Raw genomic sequence first — 18,616 nt, forward strand, 5'->3', positions numbered from 1 at the left:
TTCATTATCTTGGAAGTATTGTCAAGTTCCTTGGGTCGTGGTGCCCTTTGCTATTCCATAGACCCATTTCCCCAGAAAGTGTTGATGGTGTTTCCATAACTTATCCCGCGTCTATCCCAGGTTCAATCAATCAATCAACTTTTTTCTTATATAGCGCCAAATCACAACAAACAGTTGCCCCAAGGCGCTCCATATTGTAAGGCAAGGCCATACAATAATTATGAAAAACCCCAACGGTCAAAACGACCCCCTATGAGCAAGCACTTGGCCACAGTGGGAAGGAAAAACTCCCTTTTAACAGGAAGAAACCTCCAGCAGAACCAGGCTCAGGGAGGGGCAGTCTTCTGCTGAGACTGGTTGGGGCTGAGGGAAAGAACCAGGAAAAAGACATGCCGTGAAGGGGGGCAGAGATCGATCACTAATGATTAAATGCAGAGTGATGCATATGGAGCAAAAAGAGAAAGAAACAGTGCATCATGGGAACCCCCCCACAGTCTACGTCTAAAGCAGCATAACCAAGGGATGGTCCAGGGTCACCCGATCCAGCCCTAACTATAAGCCTTAGCGAAAAGGAAAGTTTTAAGCCTAATCTTAAAAGTAGAGAGGGTATCTGTCTCCCTGATCTGAATTGGGAGCTGGTTCCACAGGAGAGGAGCCTGAAAGCTGAAGGCTCTGCCTCCCATTCTACTCTTACAAACCCTAGGAACTACAAGTAAGCCCGCAGTCTGAGAGCGAAGCGCTCTAATGGGGTAATATGGTACTACGAGGTCCCTAAGATAAGATGGGACCTGATTATTCAAAACCTTATAAGTAAGAAGAAGAATTTTAAATTCTATTCTAGAATTAACAGGAAGCCAATGAAGAGAGGCCAACACGGGTGAGATATGCTCTCTCCTGCTAGTCCCCGTCAGTACTCTAGCTGCAGCATTCTGAACCAACTGAAGGCTTTTTAGGGAACTTTTAGGACAACCTGATAATAATGAATTACAATAGTCCAGCCTAGAGGAAATAAGTGCATGAATTAGTTTTTCAGCATCACTCTGAGACAAGACCTTTCTGATTTTAGAGATATTGCGTAAATGCAAAAAGGCAGTCCTACATATTTGTTTAATATGCGCTTTGAATGACATATCCTGATCAAAAATGACTCCAAGATTTCTCACAGTATTACTAGAGATCAGGGAAATGCCATCCAGAGTAACGATCTGGTTAGACACCATGCTTCTAAGATTTGTGGGGCCAAGTACAATAACTTCAGTTTTATCTGAGTTTAAAAGCAGGAAATTAGAGGTCATCCATGTCTTTATGTCTGTAAGACAATCCTGCAGTTTAGCTAATTGGTGTGTATCCTCTGGCTTCATGGATAGATAAAGCTGGGTATCATCTGCGTAACAATGAAAATTTAAGCAATACCGTCTAATAATACTGCCTAAGGGAAGCATGTATAAAGTGAATAAAATTGGTCCTAGCACAGAACCTTGTGGAACTCCATAATTAACTTTAGTCTGTGAAGAAGATTCCCCATTTACATGAACAAACTGTAATCTATTAGACAAATATGATTCAAACCACCGCAGCGCAGTGCCTTTAATACCTATGACATGCTCTAATCTCTGTAATAAAATTTTATGGTCAACAGTATCAAAAGCAGCACTGAGGTCCAACAGAACAAGCACAGAGATAAGTCCACTGTCCGAAGCCATAAGAAGATCATTTGTAACCTTCACTAATGCTGTTTCTGTACTATGATGAATTCTAAAACCTGACTGAAACTCTTCAAATAGACCATTCCTCTGCAGGTGATCAGTTAGCTGTTTTACAACTACCCTCTCAAGAATCTTTGAGAGAAAAGGAAGGTTGGAGATTGGCCTATAATTAGCTAAGATAGCTGGGTCAAGTGATGGCTTTTTAAGTAATGGTTTAATTACTGCCACCTTAAAGGCCTGTGGTACATAACCAACTAACAAAGATAGATTGATCATATTTAAGATTGAAGCATTAAATAATGGTAGGACTTCCTTGAGCAGCCTGGCAGGAATGGGGTCTAATAAGCATGTTGATGGTTTGGATGAAGTAACTAATGAAAATAACTCAGACAGAACAATCGGAGAGAAAGAGTCTAACCAAATACCGGCATCACTGAAAGCAGCCAAAGATAACGATACATCTTTGGGATGGTTGAGTAATTTTTTCTCTAATAGTCAAAATTTTGTTAGCAAAGAAAGTCATGAAGTCATTACTAGTTAAAGTTAATGGAATACTCAGCTCAATAGAGCTCTGACTCTTTGTCAGCCTGGCTACAGTGCTGAAAAGAAACCTGGGGTTGTTCTTATTTTCTTCAATTAGTGATGAGTAGAAAGATGTCCTAGCTTTACGGAGGGCTTTTTTATAGAGCAACAAACTCTTTTTCCAGGCTAAGTGAAGATCTTCTAAATTAGTGAGACGCCATTTCCTCTCCAACTTACGGGTTATCTGCTTTAAGCTACGAGTTTGTGAGTTATACCACGGAGTCAGACACTTCTGATTTAAAGCTCTCTTTTTCAGAGGAGCTACAGCATCCAAAGTTGTCTTCAATGAGGATGTAAAACTATTGACGAGATACTCTGACTCCCTTACAGAGTTTAGGTAGCTACTCTCCTCTGTGTTGGTATATGACATTAGAGAACATAAAGAAGGAATCATATCCTTAAACCTAGTTACAGCGCTTTCTGAAAGACTTCTAGTGTAATGAAACTTATTCCCCACTGCAGGGTAGTCCATCAGGGTAAATGTAAATGATATTAAAAAATGATCAGACAGAAGGGAGTTTTCAGGGAATACTGTTAAGTCTTCTATTTCCATACCATAAGTCAGAACAAGATCTAAAATATGATTAAAGTGGTGGGTGGACTCATTTACTTTTTGAGCAAAGCCGATAGAGTCTAATAATAGATTAAATGCAGTGTTGAGGCTGTCATTCTCAGCATCTGTGTGGATGTTAAAATCGCCCACTATAATTATCTTATCTGAGCTAAGCACTAAGTCAGACAAAAGGTCTGAAAATTCACAGAGAAACTCACAGTAACGACCAGGTGGACGATAGATAATAAATAAAATTGGTTTTTGGGACTTCCAATTTGGATGGACAAGACTAAGAGTCAAGCTTTCAAATGAATTAAAGCTCTGTCTAGGTTTTTGATTAATTAATAAGCTGGAATGGAAGATTGCTGCTAATCCTCCGCCCCGGCCCGTGCTACGAGCATTCTGACAGTTAGTGTGACTCGGGGGTGTTGACTCATTTAAACTAACATATTCATCCTGCTGTAACCAGGTTTCTGTTAGGCAGAATAAATCAATACGTTGATCAATTATTATATCATTTACCAACAGGGACTTAGAAGAGAGAGACCTAATGTTTAATAGACCACATTTAACTGTTTTAGTCTGTGGTGCAATTATTTTTTCTTTTTGAATTTTTATGCTTAAATAGATTTTTGCTGGTTATTGGTGGTCTGGGAGCAGGCACCGTCTCTACGGGGATGGGGTAATGAGGGGATGGCAGGGGGAGAGAAGCTGCAGAGAGGTGTACAAGACCACAGCTCTGCCTCCTGGTCCCAACGCTGGACAGTCACAGTTTGGAGGATCCAAGAAAATTGGCCAGATTTCTAGAAATGAGAGCTGCTCCATCTAAAGTGGGATGGATGCCGTCTCTCCTAACAAGACCAGGTTTTCCCCAGAAGCTTTGCCAATTATCAGTGAAGCCCACCTCATTTTTTGGACACCACTCAGACAGCCAGCAATTCAAGGAGAACATGCGGCTAAACATGTCACTCCCGGTCTGATTGGGGAGGGGCCCAGAGAAAACAACAGAGTCCGACATTGTTTTTGCAAAGTTACACACCGATTTAATGTTAATTTTAGTGACCTCCGATTGGCGCAACCGAGTGTCATTACTGCCAACGTGAATTACAATCTTACCAAATTTACGCTTAGCCTTAGCCAGCAATTTCAAATGTCCTTCGATGTCGCCTGCTCTGGCCCCTGGAAGACAATTGACAATGGTTGCTGGTGTCGCTAACTTCACATTTCTCAAAACAGAGTCGCCAATAACCAGAGTTTGATCCTCGGCGAGTGTATCGTCGAGTGGGGAAAAACGGTTAGAGATGCGAACGGGTTGACGGTGTACACGGGGCTTCTGTTTAGGGCTACGCTTCCTCCTCACAGTCACCCAGTCAGCCTGCTTTCCCGACTGCCCGGGATCTGCCAGGGGGGAACTAGCGGCAGCTAAGCTACCTTGGTCCACACCGACTACAGGGGCCTGGCTAGCTGTAGAATTTTCCACGGTGCGGAGCCGAGTCTCCAATTCGCCCAGCCTGGCCTCCAAAGCTACGAATAAGCTGCACTTATTACAAGTACCGTTACTGCTAAAGGAGGCCGAGGAATAACTAAACATTTCACACCCAGAGCAGAAAAGTGCGGGAGAGACAGGAGAAGCCGCCATGCTAAATCGGCTAAGAGCTAGTAGCTACGCAACCTAGTGGATTCCTAAAAACACACAAAGTGAATAATGTGTAAATAATTTAGAGGTGATTCAGCAGAAGGAGTGCCCCAATCAAGGCACCAAACAGGCCATGAAGCAGCACAGGAAACGCACAACAACAGCGAATGCACGACAACGGTGCTAAAATAAAATAAAAATAAAAAATAAATAAAAAATAAAAACGAAAGCGTTAGCAAGCTAGTTAGCTTGCCAACGCTGATGAAAGTTAGCTGATAAAAGTGCTCCGTCGCGATGTTTCGACCGTTAGAGGTCTTCCTTAGGCGTTGGAGCACAGTAAAAAAGTAAAAAAAAGTAAAAAGGTAAAAAAGTAAAAAAGTCTTGAAAAAGACTGTTAGTTCAAGTCCAAAGCAGCAGGTAGCAGTCTCTGTGTAAACAGTCCCAACAGAGAGCCAAAATTCTGATGCAATCTCACTCGCTGTAGATCCTCCTCGGAATGATATCGACACTTTGCATATTCTGCAGGCAGCAGTAGTTGAATTTACTTCGTTGAAGTAAAAAAAAAAAAAAAAAAAAAAAAAAAAAAAAAAAAGTTCTCTCCATGTTCCTGCTCACGTTACTGGTAAGCCCACAGAGGTATCATTGCTCCACAATGGGTTTAGTGGTCATCCCCCTGATTCTCCTGGAGGCCGCAGTGGGACCCCAGACTGGCCACCTGGTATTCCCTTGTCCCTCAGGTTGCTGTACGGTCGCCCATCTGGTGGGCTTCCGGCTTTTTTTCCTGTTTGGGCCTGTATCTCCAGCCTCCCTTATTTTTGCTGGGGGCCCTCCAACATACGGTTGCCTGCCTCATGAGCAATTGGTGTGGGTTTCTGCTGGTTTTCCATGGCTCTGGTAAACAATACAAAAACTGTGGGACTTTTTTTGTCCAGTTACTGCGAATATCTGGTTTATAGGATGACGGTTAGGGGAGGTGATGGTCTAGTGCTTGGTTAAAGTGTTGAGCTTGAGACCAGACGATCCTCGGTTCAAATCCCAGCCTGACCAGAAAGGGCCCTTGGGTAAGTTCCTTAATCCCCTAGTTCAGGGGTGGACAAGTTCGGTCCTCGAGAGCCACATTCCTGACACTCTTAGTTGTCTCCCTGCTCCAACACACCTGAATCCAATGAAAGACTCATTAAAAGTCTGCTAACGATTCTTTCATTGGATTCAGGTGTGTTGGAGCAGGGAGACAACTAAGAGTGTCAGGAATGTGGCTCTCGAGGACCGAACCTGGCCACCCCTGCCCTAGTTGCTCCCGGTCTGTAGTGAGTACCTTGTATACCTTGTATCACATTGGGGTGAATGTGAGAAATTATTTGTAAAATGCTTTGAGCGTCTGATGCAGATGGAAAAGTGCTATATAAATGCAGACCATTTATGGATTAGGTGAGTTTTACTGTACATGGGACTGAACAATAAATTTACCTCTCAAAACTTTGACGATGAAGTTGGCTTCCATCCCACACAGCTGACTTTATTTTCCCAAATTTTCTTCTGTTTGGATTTGAGGGGAATCTGTATATCTTGAAGCCCTTATTGTGTCTATTTGTGCATCCAAATGCAAAACAACCTGGCATTTTCAATAAATAAATAAATTAGCTGGATTTACATGCACACAGATTAACAGGGAATGCTATTTTGGAACCAAGATTTGACCATTTATTTTATTTTATTGTATTTTTTACTCGTCATGTTGCCCAAAGCGGCCCATCTTTGCAATGGCTCCTTCCTGTGTTCCCCAGGAGAAGCTGTCCTTCCACAGGCGCAGTGTTCGGTGGGCCCAGCCAGGCCTCTACGTGGGCATCTTGAAACTGTGCAGCTCGGTGGAACAGATCAGAGTCCTGGTGCCGCAGAGGCTGCCCAACCTGCTCTGCCACACACGGGTCCGACACAATCCACACGTGTCCAGGTGAGAGCCACGCCCACAATAAACAACCAGTTACTAATTAATGGAAAACTCATACCGGTAGTTTTCCATATTTCATATTTTCTGCTACAAATCACATATACTTTTGGCCTGAGCGTCTTCTAGCATTTCAGAAATGTGTCTCACTTTCCCATCAACCATGGGTTCACTTAAAATCATTGTCTGAAATGTAGATTGCGCGCACAACCTTGTTTGAGATATTGATTTATGATGCTGAAAAAGTTTGTTTTCAGCACAATCTACCGTGAGCAGGCGTTTCCTTGATGGTGTGTTCAGGTGCTTGCACAAAAGCTCAGAGCTCAGACATTTGTTTGGAAGCTGCAGAAATTCACTGTATTCACTTGTGGTGTTGTGTAAAAAAAAAAATCAAACACACAAGTAGATATTGATGGTTGATTAAAAAAAAAAAAAAAATACAGCAAACATTGTTCTTGATGTTAAAAATTGACTTTCCTACAGACCCCTGGGGGAGTGATATGGGAGTTTGTGTTATTTTTTTATGAAGCAGCAGTATCCGAACTTCAACAAACAGAAAACAACTTTATAAACCTCATTTCTTTGTTGGTTTATTGCCGGGTATGCGACACACTAAGACCGATCATTACTCAATAATAATATGAGCGAAGCATCGTGCAGTGCCGCAAAGCTCACTCATGGTACAGGGCATCCTAAACAGGAAGCGCCAATTTTCAAATCCACAGTAAAATAGGAAATGTTCAAATTTCAAGCACTTCCTGGATTGACAGACGAGATCCCATGGAATCTTGTGGGAACTCAGTGGCAAGCTCACACTCAAACAGGAAGTGCCAATTTATCAGTCACAGTGAAACAGGAAATGTTCAAATGTCAAACACTTCCTGGCTTGGGTGGAGCTAGAGCGGAGGCCCGGGGTTTCACTGCACTCTCCTGAAATCTGATTGGACACAGATGCTTGACATGTCACGGCACCACATGTCTGGTTGAAAGACCTGCATTTTCAAATCAGTGTCACATTGACTGCTAGGTTCCTCCTGTCCAGTAGTTAGTGCTGTGTACCACAAAAAGTTCTAATCCACTCTAGCAGAAGAAGAAAAATGTTTGCTCCAGATTTGAACTGAACATGTAGTTTGAACTATGGACTTCTAATCACACCAAACTTATATTGGTGAGTAAATGACCGTATTTTATGTCAGAAATTAGGTCCAGGATGTTAAAAGCAGCATTTCTCCTTTAATTCGGGTTGCCTTATATACACATATTTAAATTAACAGACAGCAGCTGGTTCTGTTGGCTTATTATTGCAGCAGATAACTGAAACAATCCTTCATATGGTGATACAAGCATCAAATTCAGTTTTCTGTATGATTGGAGTATGTTTTAATTTAGACCAGGGGTGGGCGACTTGTTCCAGAAAGGGCCAAGAGAGGGTGCAGGATTTCTTTGCAGCCACTGATTCCACCAGGTGATTTCACTGATTAATATCACTTTGAGCAGATGGAATCAGTTAATCAGTGAAATCACCTGGTGGAATCAGTGGCTGCAAAGAAATCCTGCACCCTCTCTTGGCTCTTTCTGGAACAAGTTGGCCACCCCTGATTGACCCCTACCTGACTGCCTATTGAAAATTCAAGTAGCCAATGAGTTTTTTTTAAAGAATTCATGTCTGTGGATTATCTGTGCCAAATTTGATGCTTGTATCACCATTTGCAGGATTCCACTCTAAATATTCTCTTATCTGCTGCACTATAAATATGAGACGTAAGATGTTGCTCCTCAGTGTTTCCCAATTGCTCTCAAAAGCACTTGGTATTTTACACATTTTAATTTGTTTATTCTGTTTCAAATACATTTTTTTTTCTAAAATTATCTTCCTTAATTCGAACTGAAAGCAAATATCTACAACTTGATATACATGAATTAAAAATATAAAATCCAGCTTCCCGATGAAGTGGTGTAGAGGAGGATTTTCTTAAAAAGAAGACCTGAAAGTTCAGCTACAATTTGACAGAAATTACATTTGAGATGAAAGCCTAGATTTCATGTTTTGGTGAAAGAAACTTTTGTAACTTTTGACACATTCAGTGACTTGGAAATGTTCATGTTTCCATTCCCTGACTTGTCTAAAGAAAACTGGCAATAAAACTGATTATTACTTACAGGTTTTATCAAGTTTTAGAGGTTTGCTTTCAGTTTGAGTTTGAGGAAGATAATTTTAGAAATTTTAATTCTTTATTTATTTATTTATTTTTATATTTTTTTGTATTTAAAATGGTGTAAACAAATTAAAATGTGTGAAATTCCAATCCAAGTGTTCCAATACTTTCGGAGGGCACAGTATCCTAACCTTATGAGTGCAAAATGAGTGTGATATTATTACCATTTTGTTTAGGAATGTTTAATTTTCACTGTTGCTGCACTTTGTGTGAAATCAGTCATATTGATATGAAAATTCAGTAAGGTATATCTTCTATTATACATTCCAAATCTAAGGTGGAACTCTACTAGTGTTTACTAAGGTACATCTAAATATCTTAAAAAAAAAAAAAAAAAAGAGTAGAGTCACTTAGGTGTCTGGTCTTGAGAACCAGGGATGGTAGGTTAAGAAGCTTTTTATCCCATGGGAACTCTCCCTACCCACCTAAGCAGCTCAAGAATATGGACAGCATGTATATAAGTGACATTTACATGACAATTTCTGACAATATTGAAATATGATAATTTGGCCATATTGTACAGCTCTACTGTCAACTAGCTGAAAACTTTGAAAATTAATTTACATCTAGATTTAAAAAAAAATGCTTAAAGTGGCAGGGAGTTAAGAGGGCTGTAATGGGGGGGGGGGGGGGGGGGGTCAGCTGAAAAACAAAAAAAGCAAAATGCTTAAAGGTGGGGAGTATGGGGGGCAGAGCCCCTCCAGAAGCTGAAGGCAAAATAAGGAAAATGCTTAAAGGCGGAAGCTAAAAGGTTTTAGTCAATGCTCATGCTCCCAAGAACCATTCTACTGAAAAAAGTCTGAAGGACCTAAAGGACATGGTTAGATGGTGAGGAGCTTTTCCAGGCTTGTGAGAGGCAAAGAAAAATGCTGTCATACATTAGTTTTAACATTTTTTTTTTTTTTTCAATTTTATTGGTATATTTCTAATCCCTGAGTTGGGTTTTTTTTATTGGATTTTATTTTGGGAAGCACTTTGTATATTGGATTTGAAAGCACTATATCAATATTATTTTATTATTATCATTGAATGTTATTATGTCATATTTATATATTATGTTTGTAATGCTGCGGTTTCCAGAGTCCTGAAATTTTGCATACAGTTTGAAGAAGATATTGGCAAGTGCCTACTTAATTTTCAAAGCAAGGCCACTCGAACCCTTAAAGTTAATTTGGCTTCTTTTTATTTTTAAGGGTGGCACAGTGGCTTAGTGGTTAGCACTGTGGCCTCACAGCAAGAAGGTCCTAGGTTTGCTTCCCACCTGGCCCTTTCTGTATGGTGTGTGTGCGTGCGTGTTCTTCAAGAAAGTTCAAGAAAGTGCATTGTTTTTGTACACTAGAGAGGAGTGGACCTGGCTCCAGAGTCATGTTTACACCACAGCCAGCGGCGGCACTCAGAATGTGTTGAGAGGTGAAGACGAGAGCTGGATGGAGACCAGTGAGCTGGTGGAGTTTGTCAGGTCTATCCGAGCAGCAGTCTCTCATCTCCTAACAAAGCTCAACATCCCCCTGTACAGGGTAAAAATTTGTTTCACTAAGCCTGTTTCATCTTTGTACCAGATCTTTGTACTTTAATTTAAAATCCTATATGCTGTTTGTGATAGGCCTATCAATACGGCGTGTACACTCAGGAGCTGCTGCAGTTTGGAGACAAACTGTCTATGTTGCTGCTGCTGCCTCCAAGTGAGGACTTCAGCTCCAGTTATTGGCCTCTGGTGGGAACAAAAGAGCCTGGTCTCACCATGCCTCTGCAGATCTTTGAGCTGGGTAGGTGAAAGACTACAACAATCCAAGATGATCAACAACAGTATCTAATTGATTTATTTATTTACTTATTTATTTTTTACATATACTGATAGTACATGACTATGAGGAAATATTTTCACAGCTTTCTATAAAGTTCCCTAAAAGTTTTAGAAATTAGAACACATTTACAAGTTAATTAAATTTTTGTAGTAAATCATTTTCAGAATGTTATAATAACTTTGTAAAAATAATGTGCTGTGGATGCTGTGATTCCAAACCATTATATGGCCACAAATATAGAAGATTGTGACTTCGGAACATATAACGCAATGCTAAAATACCCTCAGCCGTGTGACCATTGTGTTCTTCATAATTTGCACTTGATTAATTGGTATTCCAATGCAAACTATATATATATATATATATATATATATATATATATATATATATATATTATTTACATTAATTAAGATCTTATTGTTTTATTTACAATTTGTACATGTCCAATCAAACCCCTGTATTTTGTCACATGATAATTTCACAAGGACCACAATGGAAATAAGCATTTATGCTTTAGCCGTGTGTCTTTAATGCATTCACCTCTGTATGTTTATATTGATGTTGCAGAATAGATTCAATCAAAAACAATAATTTATTTACATTTTAACGCCGTCTGCAGGAGGGTGTGCGTGGACCAGAAGACCGGAAGTTACCTTTGACAGTGTGTGATGCGTGTGCACGCTGACATGCTTAAAATGTCTTGTAAATCACTCCAGAGGTGTTATCAGCATTTTCAGTTTTAGAAGTGTTTATTTCTCACTCGCTTTTACATAATATATAAGAAACATGTTAGAAATGCAGCGGTTTCGGAGCGGATTTCCACCTTGTTGGATTAGTAGCCAGAGAGAGACCAGCCAGTGATGTCATAGTGCATCTCTACTCTGATTGGCTGTCACCGTATCCTTCCCAGAATCCCCCCCCCCCCCCCCAAAAAAAAGCGGATTTGCATGGACACAGAATGTGACCTTTTAACCTCTTAAAATAGGTCAAGGTTAGCCATCTTTGAACCTCTCCAAGGACAGTGTCCCAAGAATGTTCCCTGTGAATTTGAAGACTCTGGCAGTAATAGGACTGGACTTATGCTAAGCACAGAGAGAGAGAGACAGACAGATGGATGCAAAGTCTTTGCAATACCTGATAGCCATATTTTGATGGTGTCGGGTAAAAACTGATTGACAGATGTTGTGGGAATTTAATGACATTTATTGAATGTTCTGGAGGCCAAAATATTGTCACTGGGAAAATCACAGTAATTTCAGTTGAAGGATGGATGGCTTAATTATTAATTTTACTGCTGTTGGTAACAAGGATATAGCTGTAACTGATTCAGGGGTTTATTCAGTCGTGGACCAATATCATCGTTAAGCCGTGGGTGGGCTCACTTCAGATAATCAGCTAATTAGTGAAGCTAACTTTATGGTTAGCAGATTAGCTTTTTCAGATAACTTTGAAAATCATTGACGGGCCAGTTGGCTTCCACTGTATTTTATTCTGCTGAGTTTAAGTCAGCTTACATTTTTTGAATAAGGTTTATGAATCCTTTAAAATAAAGGTTTGTAAACCCTAAAATCATGTTTGTGCCTGTTCGAACGCATTTAATCAGTGAAACTGCCACATTGCACAAAGGCAACAGGCAGTCAAGCCAGAATAAATACATAAATTGTATTATTTAATTATTTGCCATGTGTATTTTTATTACCTCTGCCAAGGAGGTTATGTTTTCGGTCACGTTTGTTTTTGTCTGTCTGTCTGTCAGCAGGATAACTCAAAAAGTTTTGAACGGATTTTGATGAAATTTTGTGGAGTGGTTGGAAATGACAAGAGGAACAAGTGATTCAATTTTAGTGGTGATCTGGATCCAGGAATTTTTTAAAGGATTCTTCACCATTGCAGGATAGGGGGAATTTTGACATTCTAGTTTCTAACTCCACAAAAACAAGGCAGAAAGGCTTGAAAAAAATTAGGGTGTAACATAGTCAAATGTTCTATCAAACAACAAAGTTTGGTGATGATCGGATCCGGATTCCGGATCTGGTGATCCAGAATATGCAAAAATATAGGGAAAATGGAAAATGTGTCAGTGTGAGGTGATAAATGAAGCTAGAGATGCACAACTAACACCAAATTGTAGCTGAATCTGTACTGATTCATTAAGGTGTCATCAGATTTGATGTAGCTTCAAATGTTATGGAGCTAGATCCAGAAGAAAACCGCCATTACCAAAAAATCGTTTTTATACAATAACTTTTGAACTAATAAAGACATAAAAGTGATTCCAAGTTCTAGTGGCATGTTTTCATGGTCAAGGATGTCATATATAAAGGAAAGAAAAGTGTATGTATCATAGTTTTGGTTGTAACACTGAATTGTTGAATAGATCACTGTGCCAAGGAGGGAATCTCTTTAGGGTCAGTGATCCTATGGCCTTGTTTAGAGAAGTGTCTCATAAATGTTAAAAAATTCATATATTTGCAGTTTAGTTGAATAATAAATTGAATTTTGTCTCATTTGTTTTTGTCTATAAGCACATGCAATATCAGTGCTCAGATGACAGTAGCTTCTGGGAAAGGTGTAAGTTCCAATAAACTGTGATGCCAAGCGCTAAGGATACATGCTATCCAGTCACAGCAGATGAAACTTTTTTACCACTGAGCAAACATTGTTAGACTTTTTTAGGTTCAATGATTCCACGGCGTGTAGATGTTATGGCGTCAGTGACCCCATGGCCTTGGCGGAGGTTTGCACTCCGAGTGCTTCTAGTTCCTTAATGCTTTTATATTTCATTTAATAGTTTCTGTACTGTAAGTAAGCTGTATATTGAATATAAACTACTGTTTAATTAAATTTGTTTAATTATTTACCAGTACATCTTCATTCGTCTTTTGAACTATTTTTGGGAACCTCCAAATTTATGACAACATGAAAATTGCAGCTCTTTAAGTCTGCTTTTCAGGGTTTCAAAGTCAAGAATTAATTAATGAATTCATTAATAAAACCCAGACCAAAGCATTCATACAATAGCAGTTAGCGTTGGCTTCGGCTAAATGTGTTAGTAGTTTGTCTGTTTAGTGTTCTCATTGCTGACTTTTTAGTTATTGGATTAGCAGCTGTTAAAGGTAAATTGTAGGTCAGCTGTGCCCACTGTCCTTATGGTTAGGCTCAGTAACCTACTAAACCTTCACTCACATGTTTTCTTTTGAGCCCTTTAAAGTAAAAGCACCAGCTCATGAACTTGCCTGTTCTTTCAAAGAAGCAAAAGCATGGATTTTAAATAGCTTTGATAAAACAGTGTAGTGCATTTTAACGAGACTTTTCCACTTTGGTTCAGAAATGTAACATGCGCAGTGTTTTGTTTTTTTTTTTTCTCCCAACATTTTACAGTACTTTTTCATCCACAGTGATAATTATGTGCAAGTCTTGCTTTTAGCTTGAATGTAGTCATTTGTCTTTATTCTCAAATGTGGCTTTTCATCAGTTCACTTCTGGACCTATGAACAAGACTTCATGTCCCAATACTGCAAGGCATGGGTGATGCTGGAGATGGACACTCATCTGGCTCAGCAAGCTCTGAGGGAGGCCCTGGACACCAAGGAGGTGCAGGAGGCCCGGGACCGCCTCAACCACATCACCAACCTTTCCCATGTGAGATCACAAAGGCAGTATTACACAGAGAAATTTGTGTTTTTATTCATTTGCTGCCCGTAAATCCAGTCAGTTTGTCCTGATTTCTTGATTCTTTAGCGCCTTGATGTAGTGTGGCGTGATGCCCGCTGGATTATGGACTGTCTACAGTGCGTTCGGTCCAAGCAGTGGGTGGGTGCTGTGCCTCTAGGCCTGGTAATGGGAGGAGACCCCCCACCACGTCCAGATGATGAGGAAGAGGAGACTTTGACTGCTCGAATAACGTGGCCTCATCAGACACAAGTGCAGCGAACCATTACAGGTACAACAAACATCATGTCTGATATCTTTTTGTGCATGTCAGTGCACATGCCAATATGCAGAACTGGGTTTGAGTCCCACTCACACTATCTTTCTGTGTCCTTGGAGAAAACACTTCACCTGCATTGATTGGGTACCAGCCTTGGCTGGGGATTACCTGTCTCAGACTGGTATCCCGTCATCTGCTTCATACTACAGAATCTGAAAATAAGCAGACACCAATGGGCCTCAGGGCCTATATCAAATCAATTTTATTTATATAGCGCCAAATCACAAGTTGCCCCAAGGTGCTTTATATTGTAAGGCAAAGCCATACAATAATTACAGAAAAACCCCAACGGTCAAAACGACCCCCTGTGAGCAAGCACTTGGTGACAGTGGGAAGGAAAAACTCCCTTTTAACAGGAAGAAACCTCCAGCAGAATCAGGCTCAGGGAGGGGCAGTCTTCTTCTGGGACTAGTTGGGGCTGAGGGGAGAGAATCATGAAAAAGACATGCTGTGGAAGAGAGCAGAGATCAATCACTAATGATTAAATGCAGAGTGGTGCATACAGAGCAAAAAGAGAAAGAAACACTCAGTGCATCATGGGAACCCCCCAGCAGTCTAAGTCTATAGCAGCATAACTAAGGGATGGTTCAGGGTCACCTGATCCAACCCTAACTATAAGCTTTAGCAAAAAAAAGTTTTAAGCTTAATCTTAAAAGTAGAGAGGGTGTCTGTCTCCCTGATCCGAATTCGGAGCTGGTTCCACAGGAGAGGAGCCTGAAAGCTGAAGGCTCTGCCTCCCATTCTACTCTTACAAACCCTAAGAACTACAAGTAAGCCTGCAGTCTGAGAGCGAAGCGCTCTATTGGGGTGATATGGTACTATGAGGTCCCTAAGATAAGATGGGACCTGATTATTCAAAACCTTATATAAGTAAGAAGAAGAATTTTAAATTCTATTCTAGAATTAACAGTCAGTACTCTAGCTGTAGCATTTTTGAATTAACTGAAGGCTTTTCAGGGAACTTTTAGGACAACCTGATAATAATGAATTACAATAGTCCAGCCTAGAGGAAATAAATGCATGAATTAGTTTTTCAGCATCACTCTGAGACAAGACCTTTCTAATTTTAGCGATATTGCGCAAATGCAAAAAAGCAGTCCTACATATTTGCTTAATATGCACATTGAAGGACATATCCTGATCAAAAATGACTCCAAGATTTCTCACAGTATTACTAGAGGTCAGGGTAATGCCATCCAGAGTAAGGATCTGGTTAGACACCATGTTTCTAAGATATATAGATATATAGGTGTTCCAGCGAGTAAATAGGATGGCAATCTGAAAGGTTTATTTCATATTACACCCAAAGTACACCCAGGACTACTTAAGATCCAAAAGCAAACAAACAAAATTTTCGCCCTGTGCCTTACTTTGTGCTCAGATTATGCATCCCTTTGATAACAAAATGTTGTTGGACAAATCCCAACTGCACTTGCACTATATGCTTTAGGCCATACATCTACATCAGACTTGTCAAGTTAATTTTTTGCAAAGAAGCATGACATTACATTCTGAGGAATTATATCAACACTATCTCTAGAACTATTCAAGCTGGTGTTCCATTGGTGTTGAATTTTGATTTGATTGTAGGAGCTGAAATTGTACTGTGCCTTGGATTTTTAACTTCTGTTCAAAATGTTTGTCTTTAATTTCCTTTGCAGAGAGCTTAATCAGTGTGAGTCCACCTACTTTTGTCACTGCTGAGGTCGCAGCTACAGCAGAAACCATGGGTCTTCCTGAAGAGGCTGCAGTGGCTTTAACAGAAGGCATTGCAAAGGGAGGATACCCTGTAGACATCACTGCCCAATCTACTGTAGATTTGTCTAGCATTGACCAGTCAGATTTAGAATGTACCAGCACTTTTCATGAGTCAGGACTGCAGCCAGCTGCACTTGAGCAGTTGAAAGAAGGATATATGATTTTGGATGTGGAACAGCCCTACACTCTGGAAGAGGCCATTCCTACAAGCATCACTGAGGTTATACAGCCAATGGAGATGGCAGAATTAGTGGACATCTTGCCCACATTGAGTCTTATAGAGGGGGAGATGCCCAGTAGTCCATCCACACCATTGATGGTGGATATGCTGGAGACCGTTGGACTGGGGATTGGTGGAAATGCTGATTTACATTTAGATAAAGGAGCATCAAGTCATCTGTCTCTGCCAAATCTCCACTGTAGTGACAGCAGCAGTGTGGAATGCTGTAAGAGTACAGCGTTACAGCAACAAGAAATGGCAGAGTCTTATTCCATGAATAATGCTAGTGGTAGTGTCATGCCTGTTTTGAGTTCGGACTTCTTGCCAGAGGCTGTAGAATCAGAGCAGTTTGCCGGCAAGGGAAAATGTTTTCCTGTGAGAAACCAGGTGGAGTGGGACAGACCATCTCACAGCTCATCCTGATATCTACAAACCAGCATCTGGCATTCAAATCAACTCTGGGGGTATGTGTTTGTGGCCCCATTACCACACTACGGAACCACCATGGTTTCTGATTAGCGACAGGTTCATCACCAGCTCCCAAAAGTAGCCATCTCTCTGCTGCAACCAGGTGAAATGGAGGAATCCCTTTGGTATTTACGAGCCACTGGTGGTCCTCAACAATGATGTACATACATGCTGGATCATGCACAGAGCAAAGGGCCACTTGTACCAAATTTCATAGTTGACATTCACAATGGAAGACATATTCCTCATCTGAGTCTCCTTAAGTAAGCATTTATGTGACACAAAATCATTACAGTGGTATCCATGGATCCTCAGGAGAGACTGTACCAAAGTCACCTTTGGTCACTAGTTAACATACAAGTCTAGATAATGTACCAGTCTCATAACCACACAGTGTCATTGTGTGAATTAAAAACTGTAGTAGACAGAAACATTGTCAAAAAAAAATAAAAAATAAATCTGAACTAATTTTTTTATTTTTTTGTGAATCAATGAAAAATTCTAAAAAAAAAAAAGTAAAAAAGATTACAGCTGGTAACACCAAAATAAATAAAAAAAAAAAACTAAATGGTACATAATAGCTCCAAATCAAACAAAAAGCATCCATACAGTAATTTAATTCAACTAAATTGGGTTTCAGGCCCTGCAATAGTCTGGCGCCCACGTTACTTGTGCTCTGATTGGCTCATTACCGGTCACATACAGTAGTGTTCAGAATAATAGTAGTGCTATGCGACTAAAAAGATTAATCCAGGTTTTGAGTATATTTCATATTGCTACATGGGAAACAAGGTACCAGTAGATTCTCACAAATCCAACAAGACCAAGCATTCGTGATATGCACACTCTTAAGGCTATGAAATTGGGCTATTAATAAAAAAAGTAGAAAAGGGGGTGTTCAAAATAATAGTAGTGTGGCATTCAGTCAGTGAGTTTGTCAGTTTTGTGGAACAAACAGGTGTGAATCAGGTGTCCCCTATTTAAGGATGAAGCCAGCACCTGTTGAACATGCTTTTCTCTTTGAAAGCCTGAGGAAAATGGGACGTTCAAGACATTGTTCAGAAGAACAGCGTAGTTTGATTAAAAAGTTGATTGGAGAGGGGAAAACATACGCAGGTGCAAAAAATTATAGGCTGTTCATCTACAATGATCTCCAATGCTTTAAAATGGACAAAAAAAAACAGAGACGTGTGGAAGAAAACGGAAAACCATCAAAATAGATAGAAGAATAAGCAGAATGGCAAAGGCTCACCCATTGATCAACTCCAGGATGATCAAAGACAGTCTGGAGTTACCTGTAAGTGCTGTGACAGTTAGACACCTGTGTGAAGCTAACTTATTGGCAAGAATCCCCCGCAAAGTCCCTCTGTTAAATAAAAGACGTGCAGAAGAGGTTACAATTTGCCAAAGAACACATCAACTGGCCTAAAGAGAAATGGAGGAATATGTTGTGGGCTGATGAGAGTAAAGTTGTTCTTTTTGGGTCCAAGGGCCGCAGACAGTTTGTGAGATGACCCCCAAACTCTGAATTCAAGCCACAGTTCACAGTGAAGACAGTGAAGCATGGTGGTGCAAGCATCATGATATGGGCATGTTTCTCCTACTATGGTGTTGGGCCTATATATCGCATACCAGGTATCATGGATCAGTTTGGATATGTCAAAATACTCGAAGAGGTCATGTTGCCTTATGCTGAAGAGGACATGCCCTTGAAATGGGTGTTTCAACAAGACAAT

General features: G+C 40.3%; 1 protein-coding gene across 1 annotated transcript in view; it reads left to right on the forward strand.

Moving 5' to 3' along the window:
- LOC117527315 (ankyrin repeat and fibronectin type-III domain-containing protein 1-like) overlaps positions 1-17,668 on the forward strand; it is a 71,530-nt gene extending 53,862 nt beyond the window's left edge. The window contains exons 14-19 of the mRNA XM_034189624.1: positions 6,262-6,428; positions 9,978-10,155; positions 10,242-10,404; positions 13,919-14,085; positions 14,185-14,386; positions 16,096-17,668. Of these exons, the coding sequence (XP_034045515.1) occupies positions 6,262-6,428; positions 9,978-10,155; positions 10,242-10,404; positions 13,919-14,085; positions 14,185-14,386; positions 16,096-16,835 (1,617 nt within the window). The 3' untranslated portion in view covers positions 16,836-17,668. The remainder of the gene's footprint in view (positions 1-6,261; positions 6,429-9,977; positions 10,156-10,241; positions 10,405-13,918; positions 14,086-14,184; positions 14,387-16,095) is intronic.
- The last annotated feature ends 948 nt before the right edge of the window (positions 17,669-18,616 follow it).

Source organism: Thalassophryne amazonica, chromosome 16, assembly GCF_902500255.1.
Source record: "Thalassophryne amazonica chromosome 16, fThaAma1.1, whole genome shotgun sequence".
NCBI lineage: Eukaryota > Metazoa > Chordata > Actinopteri > Batrachoidiformes > Batrachoididae > Thalassophryne > Thalassophryne amazonica.